At 39.6% G+C, this 13,087-nt stretch overlaps 1 protein-coding gene across 2 annotated transcripts in view; it reads right to left on the bottom strand.

Moving 5' to 3' along the window:
• The window catches only part of LOC308396970 (arf-GAP with coiled-coil, ANK repeat and PH domain-containing protein 2-like), a 49,704-nt gene that overhangs the window by 26,524 nt on the left and 10,093 nt on the right, over nucleotides 1–13,087 (bottom strand). For both annotated transcript variants that reach the window (XM_080882639.1, XM_080882640.1), the window contains exons 2-6: nucleotides 7,975–8,032; nucleotides 4,572–4,691; nucleotides 3,839–3,892; nucleotides 2,085–2,143; nucleotides 849–1,032 (exon numbers count right to left, since the gene is read on the bottom strand). In XM_080882639.1, coding sequence (XP_080738765.1) covers nucleotides 849–1,032; nucleotides 2,085–2,143; nucleotides 3,839–3,892; nucleotides 4,572–4,691; nucleotides 7,975–8,032 — 475 coding nt within the window. The remainder of the gene's footprint in view (nucleotides 1–848; nucleotides 1,033–2,084; nucleotides 2,144–3,838; nucleotides 3,893–4,571; nucleotides 4,692–7,974; nucleotides 8,033–13,087) is intronic.

Genomic DNA, 13,087 nt, shown 5'->3' with positions numbered 1-13,087 from the left:
TAGCTTATAGATTTCCTATAAGCACACTAAAAAGCGAGATAAAAACCACACTCGTTTCTCACAGCCAGGACTCTTTTTTTTATGAGATGGTGATTATAGAGTGGGCCAGTGGAGCAGACTGCCAAACCTATATTAAAACCTCCAGTTTGGTTTCAATTCACCATCTCATTTGCTCAAGGAGTGAAGGGTGCCCATACAGCATTGTCTGTTCTTTTGGGAGGGAGATTCAATAACAGGGCCGCCAGCTGCCTTATCAGAAACCACAAAGCATTCATCAGCACTGCTGTGGCTGAGAGCAGAGCTGATGCATTCAATGGCACAAAAGCACTGAGTAAGGTTACAGCAGAAAATATCTAAGTGGCTTTGACAGAGAAAATGAGAAAGAAAACGAGCAAAAGGAGACGAACAACATTAATTCAAAAACTGATTTTGGAAACTGAAGAAACTTTTCCGACTAACCAGGTTATTAAACCTCTTTCTGAGTACTTTTTTTGTTCACTTTGGATAAAACAGAATCAAACGCAGCATTCCTGTGCAAAAATAGCATTTTTTAATTAAATGCTGAATAATAAGTTCTCATCCAAATTCTGAACATGACAGCGTGCACCTCAGCTTTTTTGAGATCCATACTTAAAAGCTGAATGTCAGCAATCTGTTGCTATATATAAATATAGTCTGACTGAAAACTGCCTCAGTTTCAAGTCAAAATCTCCCTGAAATAGCACCGCATTTCTTTTTTTAGATCATCCTACGTGTAAGCATAAAACCCTGTTACTGCTATTTAAAATGCACAGTAGGCCACATGTCAGTGCATCCCTTGCTGTCATTCAACATCCAGCGGGCTGTACCTGTAAGACGTAGTCGAGGACAATGTGCCGGAAGCACTTGCGCGTGGCAGTGAGGATGTTGGTGGCCTCCTCCACCTCGTGCTGCTTGTTACGGGGAGCTTGGGCATTCTTGATCAGCGCCGTCTCCTTTTCCTCACTCACTTTGTCAAATTGCTTCTTGGCTTCTTTGAACTTACGCAGGTCACTTCAAAGGAAGAGAGGTTTATTAGTATAAACATGACAGCAGATCCTGGGTTTTTGTGCGTCTCTCAGGGTACTCCGGCTTCCTCCCACAGTCCAAAGTGATGCAAAGCTTTGGGTAAACTGGTGAATCTAAAGTGACCATAGAAGTGAATGTGAGGTTATAGCCTGCACGGACGGACAATAACTTATAGCCTTATGACAAAGCCACTTTCAATTGTGTCCAATTAATCTTATAAAAAGGATGTGGGCTTTTCAGCAGTTTGAGCAATCATATATGATCGTTTATACTAATCGTGATGCGTTTTACAACAACCACAAACTTTGGTGGCCGAGTAGGGCTGAACTGTACGAGCATAAAGCCAAAGGAGCTCAACATTTAGTGTCAGAACTCAAGAGACACGACAGCTAATGTCACATTTTAGACTATAAACATGTGAAAGACGAAAGCTTGCACTGAAAGACTGAATTCTTACCCTAATTTAGGACAAACTTTAATGAGTTTCCACGAAGAGTGGGACTTCAATAATCTAAGACGTTAAAGTTTAAAGGGAAAGGTCCATAGTTACAGGAATCTCTGAATATGAATGAGCACGAGAATGGTCAGGCAACAGGAACATGTCAATTTAAAACAAAGGCAAACTCCTTGACCTGCTTCTTGTTAACCACATGCCCCACACTTATCATTTGCAGCCATTTTCCTGAGTGAGATTAAGTCACATTTGAGCACCACAAGATACTGAGTAAAGTATAAGTGCTGCTGATGAGGGTGTTTAGTCCTGATGTGCCAGAGGCAAAAACTGCTAATCCTTATAATGAAATAAACCAGAGAAGCAACTCCTTCCTGTAATTATACAAGCTGCCCAAATCTCTGAGCTAAATTAGGAGAACTGAGGAGGATGTTATGAAGCCTACATAGAAATAAAAATATTCTCTTATGCAATTTAATGACAATGCTGTCCGCATCATCCTGTAGTGTATTTACTCCTGAATATTTTGTGTTTGAAGCTGTGAAAGGTAAGTTAACCAGTTTTTACTGTGGTAATTAATACTCACTCTTTGACAAAGGTTTGAAGCTGCGTCTTGATTGATCTCTGGGCCTGATCGAATAATATCTGTGAAACAAAAACAGACAGAAAGACTGAGTGACTGCTCCTTCCCATTTGAAGAAAAGGTTTCTCTCTAAACATGTCGAGGAACTTAAGAAACAAAAACCTGACAATTTTATTCTCTTTCTAAGCCCCCGTGTGATTTCTAAGTTAGTTGTCAGCATCTGCTTAGGAGGACGTTTGTTAACATCACAGGGTGCAATTAAGCAGCTAAATTTACTCAAACGCGCTGACTTTGTAAACTCCCCTCATAAAGACACAAACACGAGAAATGACGTGATTCGTTTACTCTCGCTCATGAGTCATACCCTCATTAACCTGCATCCTTCCTTAAAAATGAGCTGAACCAAGCAAAAGGAAAAAAAAGCCAGACGAATGCATTAAATAAGGCTTCGGCGCATATCTGTAGTCAAAAACAGACAATATGAGCAGTGTGATGTGGAGAGGCCTTCACTGACAAACAGATTGAGCACTGTGAGGAGATCACGTGCTGAAAGATCGCTGAGCAGCAAAATCCTATCTGACAATCAGCTGATGTGACCGCAGTCTCCACCAATGAGTAACAGTCTCAGGCTGTTAGGGAACAAGGCAGCTAAGTTAATATCTCTACTAACTAGTACTAAATATCCTGGAATTGCAGTCTGACCTAAACATAGAACTAAAACTGTGCAGAAGCCAGTTTAACCAAACCTGAAAGGCAACAAACATCTCACTGAGGTGACAACATCTACATTATGTTGCCTCACCTAAAATTTAAAGCCTTTAGAAACTACAGTATGTAACCATGTTACTTCTATTCAACTGTAAATTTTGTATTTCAACTAGCAGTAACGATCACAGTGCAACGCTAACGCCTGGAGGCTCAATCAGGACATGTTAGGCAGAGGTAGTGGAGATAATTCCTGACAAGGGGACTCTCTAAATTCACTGTAGAGAAAGAGGCTCTAGCTCAAGTCCTAATGAGAAGCCCAACAGAGGAAAGTTTCAAGCGCCACCTTAATGCCGACCAGAGACTGACAAGTAGGGAGTTTAAGAAGGAAAGGAATAATCACATAATTAGATCTCTCCTACTGGGCTCCTTGAAGAGTGGGGAAAAGGCATCATGTTGGTTTATTTTAAATGATCTAGCATGCAACACATCTGTTATGGTCAACATTATACTAAAGCTCTTCACCTGTCTGCGGGATGAACTAAACACACAAACACTTTACACCAGTTATGGATGATTTATTCCAACAGATGGATTTCAACCCACACCCACAACCAGATCTGCTTATGACATCATGGACCGTTTTACTCCAGGAATTATTTTTATTTTGTAACAAAAGACAAGAAATCCCAAAGCGTTTGTGACTAATGATGGCTGACAATGAATAAAAAAGGAATTTATTGCAGCTGACCCAAGGAGCTTTTTTTAAAACCACTGTTTACAATAGGCATTGTTTCCTGTGTGTTTTTAGCAACACCCTGCTTCACATATTTTACAGCAATATGAAATCTTCCCCCAGGAAGATGCTTATTATAGCCACTTTCTTCACATTCAGCCACCATAGTTCAGTTCTGTGCTAAGCTTTTAAAACATGTTCACTGGACATTTTCTGCTTCTCTTTCTCAGCACAAGGATTTTTTTTTTTAAAAACGATCTGGATTTTATAGTCACTTGGGGGGAAAAAAACATGCATCCGGTTTTGGTCAGCGTACCGTGTGATAGTTGATCATCTCCTGCAGACTCTCGGCAAACTTTGTGAGACTGGACTGTGAAGAGAAGGAAGAGGACAGCCATGAAGGCAGGCAAAGAGACAAAGCAAGAATAAAACACAAAACAGCACAAGGTCAAATATAATTAAAACCAGTGGTTCAAAATGCCTGCTAAGCCACAGCTGCAGGGACAAATGCTCCTCAGGTATGAGAGAAAGGAAACCCTGGTGTTTTTGAAGCAACAATAGCACTTTGGGAAAGAATTCTTTTGGCTAAGTTACACTTTTCAGATACACGCAGTGGCTCAGCTTCAAACCTAAAGGGAGAGGCGGTGAACAAAATACACAAAGGCAGCCAGGAAGTGCTTGCCTCGGCATGCAAAATTTATAAGAGAGAACAAAACAAAACATCTGACCTCTGCGAGACCCAGCGGACAGTGCGAGGTTCTGCTAGCCCTCAGTTTTCAAACTTGGATAAATCTCACCATGGATGCAGAGTGAAACCCATTTAGAGTGATCAAACAAAGAGCTAAAGGCTTCTTCACATCTGGGGACTCTCATGAAGTCAGTAATGCTTTTACACCATCTGTGATGTTTATTTTACTGAGATGTAGAGTTTTCAAAGTTTTACTGGATATTACAGGAGGACTGTCACAACACAAGCTGGAGAAGAAGCAAAAAAATACTTCAAAGCATTTTGTGCAGATAAGATGGAGCAAAATTATATTTTTGTTTACCTCAATGACCTCATCTTTGGTGGACTGCTGTGCAAGCTCCCGGATCCCATTAACAAACTGTTTGTTAGCTGCGTTGTAGGCTTTTCCAGCATCAATCATCCCGATACACAATTTCACCAACTAGAAAGGAAAGAGGCAGACGTCAGTGTTCGAGGGGGTAACGGAGAAATGAAGAAATGCATTAACAATAGAAACACTTCAGTGAACATAAACTAGAAACAGTGCTAGAGATTTCTTCAGGGCATTGTCTCTTATTAATAACAGTGGAGTTCTGCTGCTGAAAATAGATTTGGGATTTTTTGTGGAAACTGGAAACGCAGAGAAAAGGACTAAAATATAAGATACTCAGTGCTTACTCAGTTTATTGGTAATTAACAACAGCCACTTCTTTCCCTTCTGACTCATTGAGGGCAAAGATAATTCCAGGTTATGTAAACTCCCAACAAATTCTGGCCACTCTCCATCTACTCCCACACAGCTGATGACACAGAGGCTGAATGTGCATCTACAGCCAAAGCAGCTACATGACACGCTAAGAAAATGCCAATTTTAAGCAGCTTCCTTCAACAATTACTAAATGTTAATGAACACCTAAAAGCTGATCAAACGCAGACTGACCCTGCTTCACGACTAATTATGAGTGAAGTTTGAGTCGGAAAGAGAATAAGCAATGCTGTCACTCAAAATGAAGCATTTCGCTTAATATTTAACCTCCTAAGACCCGAACTCTTTCACAGCAGCATTTTTAATTTCTCTTTGATATTTGGGCTGATTGGGACACGATGAATGTAAAAACAAAGAATTACCAGATTTTTTTTTTACCTGATTTTTGTTTCTAAGAAAAATGAGAGCCACAAATGAGGATATTCGTTTAAAATTTTGATAGAACAGTAGCAGTATAATGTCCTCGTAAGTGGATATCAGGCTCTTGTAGAGCAAAATTGAGTATTTTGGCCTAAATAACCCAAAATGTGACGTCCACATATGTGGACGCCAGGTCCTAGGAGGTTAAAAAATGCTCTTTTCCCCCAATCATATAACCGTCTCAGCAGTGAGGATACAAAAGAAAAAGACAGGCTCAAAGTGGAAAAAAGTGAAAGTGCTACAAAACATTAGAAGCACAAGACAAGTGGGTCAACACCTTACTCTCACACACATTTACACACATTTCCAGCATGCACACGTGTCATTTCCTTTCCATTTGAACAAAATACTTATCTTTAAATATGATTACACTACAGCTGCCTCAGCCCTGCTGCATGTTGTTAGGGTGTTTTCACACTTGTGGTGTTTAGTCTGTTTAAATCCATTGTGCAGATGTTCATTTGCGCAGATGTAAACGAGGTAACCGCACACCGAGACCCTTTGGAGGAGGTGGTCTCACTCTGGTTTAAAAAACACCCATAGATCTAGAGATGTATTCGCTTTCTGTTGTTGCTCTGTAAATAATTTCTTGTAGCACTTCAGGAATGCTTCAGGTAGACATGCTTTTTCATTGTTCTCTTGGTTCATTTCCAGAACATAAAAAGAGACTTAACACTGATGAGGGAAGCAACAGTTTCACAGAAACAGAACCACAGTGACACCATTCAGAAGACACCAGTATGTGAAAGGTTTCTACTCCATTGTTTGGAAACAGGATGTATGAGAGCAGATGTAATGTGTACACTGTCTCTGTTGATTTACTTCTGATCCAACATGGCTGTGCACGTTATGGTCACACAGGTAAGCAAGCTTGAAGGAAAAGCTGAACTCTGGTATCTGAAGACAACTTCACTTCACCCAAGTCAACACATACACACTCAGACACACACACACACTATCACAGCCATACTCACGCAAACACACCCACTCTCTGGCAGATCCTTCCTCTCCACAGCAAGAGGGGAAGTGAGGCTGAGTCACGGAGGTGGAGTGAGGAGGAGGGTGTAAGAGTAACGCTGTAAGACTAAGTCGAGGAATAAAGAACTGGATTCTTCTACGGTCTCACTCTAAGCAAGAGAACAATTCTGTGGGCTCTGTGGCATCAAGACGGTACAACCGTTGATAAACATGACTCTGTTTGGTTGGATTAATGTCAGTTACACAGGAAAAAACCCAAAAGGCATGAATTGATTGTTGGGGGGGGAAAAGAAATCTGCACGAAAGCTGGGAAAAGTACCAAAGGCACTCTTCAGGACTCAGGACTATAAATAACACTCCCGAAATATCTCTGCACACAGAAAGTTATTGAGCCAATTATTTTTTAATTTTAATAAGTAATCAAGTGTGAAACAATTCTGTAGCTTTAATATGGATTTCATCAAGTGCTTAACAGTCTGTACTAGGGTTGGGCGGCATGTAAAAATTTTATGTTAACGTGTTAACACTGACAGCACATAAATATATATATATATAAAGTCGCCAATTTGGGATGAAAGAGGTCAATTCAAGGATGTAACCAAAGCAGTGTCCCGCCTGTGCAGACCTATAGTGCGAGCAAACTACTCAAACACAGCTAACTTGCATGAGCATGCACGTGGCCACCATCCGGCTGAGTATGCTAGGCTATCACCAGCTTCTGCAGCTCCATCAACAAGCATTTGATGGAGCTTTTTTTTTTTTTCCCCCTTTCTGTTGACTGGTTCTATTAGCTCCATCTTTATTAGCAAACTTACTCATGGACGAATAATTAAATTGCCCCTTGTAAAAATGATGGCCGATGGGCTCAGCCTATCATTGATAGTCGATATATTCGTCCAGTCGTCCAACCCAAGTCTGTACCACTAAATACGATTGTAAATACCATCCTACGCATGAGTATTTCCTATTAAAAATAAGCAAAACAATAAAAAGCTTTGATAAAAGAATAAATATGCTGAATGGTGAGTAAATGCTGAGCCAGGCAGTAGAGTGGGTCGTCTACCAATCAACAGGCGATGCATGCATCAGTGTGAGTGTGTGAATAACCCTGATTTTGTTTGTATACTACTTTGCATTACTTCATCCAGACCTATTACAAAAACTGGAAACTCTTCTTAAAACATTAACCTCGTCTTTTATCATGAATTCATTTGGCCCCTCCATGAAATCCATTTTTCAAATCCCTAATAATAGGCACACATCCCTTTTCGTGATTTTACAAACGTATGATTTTGATCAACAAAATGCCACAGTTACAATAAAAGACTTGGCATATAGATAGATATTTAATCTGGTCCAAGTAAACCATCACATTGCTGGAAGGGTAACGAGTGCGTTTACTCGTCTGCTTTCATTCAGTCTTGCTCGAAATGCCAAGGAATACAGCGAGGACAAGTCCGAGGACAAACCTGACCTGTTACAGGATGGCTTATGTTGCTGCTGGCTCACACGGTGGAGAAAACGAACAATTAAACAATGTTTTTTCATGGGCGGTACTCACTTTGTCAAGCTTGGATTCCAACTCGCACACATCCCCCTCCACTTCCTCTATGGTGGCTCTGTGAGGACAGAAAATGCAAAGGTTTGAAGTGAAGCGCAACCATGACTCAATACTTCATTGACATTCGGATGCATGAACTGTGAAACAGAGAAAGAAGGTGTACTCAGAGGCATTCTGCTGGAAAGCATGCATACCCTTCATCTTCATCCCATTATCACAGTTCTCCTTATAACCCTCCTGTGTCTACAGAGCAGTTAGGTTAATCTCTGTTCCGCATTATGGCACTTATGTTGATCATAAGTAAAAAGGAAGCAATATACTGCATGCCAATATAAGCAACATAATTTATAGCCACACAGCTTCATCTTTGTCACGTATGCAACTGAAACTGGGTCAAATATTTGTCTTTTATTCAACATCTTGATCATTTTCAGACAGAGAAGAAGAACTTAATTTAATTATAGCAGTTCGGTTCCCCCAACATTCCCGTATTCCACAATTATAGTTTCTGAAAGCGGCAGCTGCAGTAAATGACAATATCCTCCCGTTCGAGCACGTGAGACACACAGACAGACGTCTAGAAGCAGACAAACTGAGAGCTGCCATTTTGGGCCTGAAGTCAGGTCTGGCGTCCTGCCCTCTAAAATGTGACAGAGACACAGCTCGCCTCTCCACAAGATCGACAGCCTACGAGCTTCAGGATACCACAACAGAGGGAGAAGAATAACAAATACATCATCCCAGCAAAGGATCTGTGGATTAATTTTTTCTAAAACTGCATTTATTTATGCTTAATCTGGAGTAAAGAAATAATAAGAAATAACATGGCAAATGCCAACACTTGATAATGATATATGGATTTATTAGACACAGATGTATCTGCAGAAAAGCAACAAGGTCTTTAAGGTGCATCTAAAACATACAACACAACAGCGCCTTTAGCATTAAAACACCAATTTAAGGAGTGCACTGCAACGATATAAGCCCACATATCCTAGAAAAACACATTTAAAATAGGAGAAAAGCTCTGAAATGATGGTGCTAGTGGTGGCACATTATGAAAACTTAATGAATGCGCTGCTGTTAAGTCATGTATCATTAGTTATGCAGTGCAGCTCAGATGTGGCCTTTAGATAATGCATGCTTCACATTTATAACCATTTAGCAGCAGTAATCAACACTGAGGCAAGTTTATTCTTAAGACAATAGCAGCATTAAAACTGTTTACATCTACTAATACAACAGTATCTGTTTCTTATCACGGCGATTCTCTCCAATTCAGGCCTATCAGCCAATCGCCCTTAGCATAAACTCACTGAAGATAAGAACAACAGTTTTACATTTCAAATACAATTTATTCTACTGCAGGAAAAAATGTGTCCAACATCATGCAGTGCAGTGCATGAGTGCCATGTGTCAGTGTAAAGCAGAGGGATTAAGAACGTCACCCTGCAGTAGCAGCGGACGGCTTTCTCCAAACCCCCTGTAGCTGTTTGTTCTCCCATATGGCATCAAACTAAGTCGTGGACATCTGGTCAGTGCCGGGGATCCCTCAACAGGAGAGGCTTGGATGTATGCGCATACTGAACAGCAGATACTGTGAAGTGCAACTGTATGACTTAATTTTATTGTTATTTACATGTCCTCGTCTTTCTTCTGTATGTGAAAGGGATTTTGTTGTTGTTGTTGTTTTTTAATGCAGGATGCACAGATGCAGCAGTCACAATCGTTAAAACTATAAACTAGAATTAGCTTGAGTTGCTGGCTATGCTACAAGGCGCATAGGATAAACCTGGTGGTAAGGCTAATCTGAATATCATGCATGAACAGCAAATCCATCACTCAGTAAGTTCAACTGTGGGAATGCCAAAATCAAACTGCTGAGCTTTCAGAAACTGATATATGCCTTATTCAGCTAAATGCTTGAAGAACCTGCCACATAGAGAAGTCCTTTGCTTTGCAACATGTACTTTATTTATTTAAGTAATCTCATGTACTTTGATTAATACATGTTAACATAAAATTACATTAGCTGAATAGATCTTTTTTTGTCTTCTGTGCTTCATAATAAGTATAGGAGGAAGACAGCAAAGTGCTTCTTTTTATGAGTCTTAAATAGCAGTCCAAGTAAAGTCTGTGAACTGAGGTCTTAAGTAGTCCAACAGGGCAGAAACAGGGTCAAAGGCAATAGATGACTGTGCCTCTCTCACACAGATATTAACCGTGGTCAAAAGAACATGCTACAAGCCCCGTTTGTCTTTCTCTGCTGCCACGGGCAAAGGACATTTCTCCAGTGATTCACACAGAATCACCACTGCTCTGCCGACCGTGTCGAGCGTCCGACTTCAGGAGGATTTGACTTTTGCTTGGTGATGTAGTTAGTACAAACGTAAGGAGTACAAACATTTGCCAACACTAAAAACAGAGGGAAGGAAGAGTTAGTTAAAACATGTTTAAGGAAAGCTTTAGTTGTACACTTTACAAAAAAGTGAATTGAATTATTACAATAAAATTACCCAATAACAGACTGTGTTTGTCAAGTCAGTCAAATTACTATCTGATTATGTGTTATCTAACATCTTGTCAGGCCAGTTCTTGCTTGATAAAAGTCACTTGATTTCTCTGCCCAGGGGCAAACAACAACATTTAGTATCCAGGTCACAAGTATGAACTATAATAAACATCACTGAAATGAAAGAAGACTGGAAAACTCAGATACAATCTCAGGAACAGACCTAGAAACAATTGTTTTAATTGTCAGTCAGTCAGTCACTGTCATGCTTTCCAAGTAACCGCAAGAAGAAGACCATTTCCTTCTAATCTGAAAAGCTGAGCCTGCAAGCTAAACTTGCAAAAGTGCTGACAGGATAAGAAAAGGAGGGGCTTTGGCAAAACGAACATTTGGGCTATTGCCTCATAGCTCTGAACTTGGAGCATATCCAGGCTGAAACTGGATAATGAGCAAAAGAGGAGAAAGCAGAGGAAAGAAGAGCCACAAAGCTTTGGAAACACCAAGATCGACACTGAAGAGTCATAAAATGTGGTCCCTACTAGACTAAAGTCACCAAAATAGACAAAGAAAACTCTCTCTAAAAGATACCTGAATGCAGGCATTTAAATTAATGAGCAAACTCTAAGTGTGGGTTGTACAAGTGCTGCTCTACATAAACAAAGTGATACAAAATCCACTAAGTGACAAAGCCCTCTTTTCTGTACAAAGTCAGGACAGTGTGAACCACGGTTTTATCACAGCCTCATAAGACTCCTTTCAATAGAGTTGTCACCAGGTTAGTTTCATGAATTGTGATGAGTGGTATGACAGTCAAATTTCACACTGCTTTACATCATAAATCAGCAGGAAACAGGGAAAAAAATGTCAAAACAGGTCATCTGGGGGAAAAAGGCCAACAACAAAAACAAAACATCATCCTAATTATGAAGCACAGTGGTGGGATCATCATCATGGGGCTACTTTGAAATCTCTCAGAGAACCAACTGGTTTTAAAGTGTATCAAAAACAATGTTTATAGGTGAACGTCAGAACAGAAGTTCATGGCCCGAAGCTGGGGAGAGGTTAGATGGCTCAATAAGATTATGTGCTTATCAAACAAATCAACAACAGAAATATTGAAAAATCAAGTAAAATTCAGAACCAGCCCTTAAACCAAGAAATATTGGAGCATGACTTCAAAAGGGCAACACTAATGAACTGAAGCAGCAGAAGTTGAAAAGCAGTAACATGAAAGGCAGCATTTTCAGCTGGTTTGGATATACTGACTGCTGACAACTCTGTTTCCACTCCTGGAGTGAGCCAAGCTGAACAGCTGGTTCTAGCAAATGAGACTGAAAGTATACTTGTTGCAGGGGAGTCTGAATACATTTACAGGAGAAAGAAATCCATTTGAAATGTGCTTTGTAGATAGTTGTTTTCTTCTTTTTCTTAAAAACAATATACATTCATATACATATCCACACATGGTATATGCTGTCCTATCAATCATCTGGAACCTGATAAACTAAAGGTGGCAGTGTACGGCCTTCACTCTGGATTAAGTGTACAAAGAGCAAGTAGATATGACAGTCATGAGAAATGCCACATATGCACAAAGTTAACTACACTGGATTTATTATTCTGATCCATTTGATCAGACAAAGTTAAGATATCTATATGGCTTACTTTTATCTGTCATTCTTCTTAAATCCTGTTTATTATAGCTCTTTCTATATTGACTTGTTTCTCTCTTACGTATTTTGGTAAAATGCTTTGTTGCTTGAGACCATGTCTGCTCAGTCTGGTTTCAAGCATTTTACGTTTTATCCTGATTGTTGACTTAAAACTGTTAAATTAGCATCTGAGCAGGTGACACACTGACATTCTTCTTCAGCACTTGATATGGATAATACAAAAAAGCAAAAGCAAAAAGAAAACAAAAATCTCACGCTGTCTTTCACAAGTATGAAAACATGGCAAGTAAGAAGTATATACAAGTTGTTTAAGTGTTTGTATTTATTTTTCCTGGTATTCTGATACAGAAGATACTGCACAAATATGACGACCTGAGTCTTAAGCAGCTGACTTTTGGGTGTAAAAGACTAGCCGAGAAGAGAGATTTAAATCATCGTACATCAAACAACTACAAGGATAATTACATAATAATAATAACAACATATCTTGTGTTTATTCACAGCCCTCATTTTTAAATGTCATAGGGATGATATTTGAACAATTTGTCCCATTTAGGATGCATTACCATGGACTGGTGAGAAAAAAAGGGGGTTGGTGTTTATGAGCTTTATACCAACTCTTTGCTGATGTTTTTTTCCATATCTACTCAGGAAGTTGGAACACCTTGAAAAGTAAAATGTACCGTTTGTAATTGGGCAGACCAATAGTACAATTTCAAATTTGGGAACTGCAGCCCTCCTCTGTCATAGGGTAGATATCTGAGTCTTTTTCTGGGCTTTGTATTGTTCCAAATACTGAATGAATCATGTTAAAAAATGATTTCAATAACGGCAAAGGGATCAACTGAAATAAGTAAAGAAATTTTGCCAATAGAATTAAATAGTCATTTTTATCATATTGACACATCCATTAAAGAGATGGGTATCG

The sequence above is a fragment of the Rhamphochromis sp. 'chilingali' genome (assembly GCF_963969265.1).
Source record: "Rhamphochromis sp. 'chilingali' genome assembly, chromosome: 5".
NCBI classification, from domain to species: Eukaryota; Metazoa; Chordata; class Actinopteri; order Cichliformes; family Cichlidae; genus Rhamphochromis; species Rhamphochromis sp. 'chilingali'.
The sequence above is the reverse complement of the archived record's forward strand: the minus strand, read 5'-3'. Positions and strand labels throughout refer to the sequence as shown.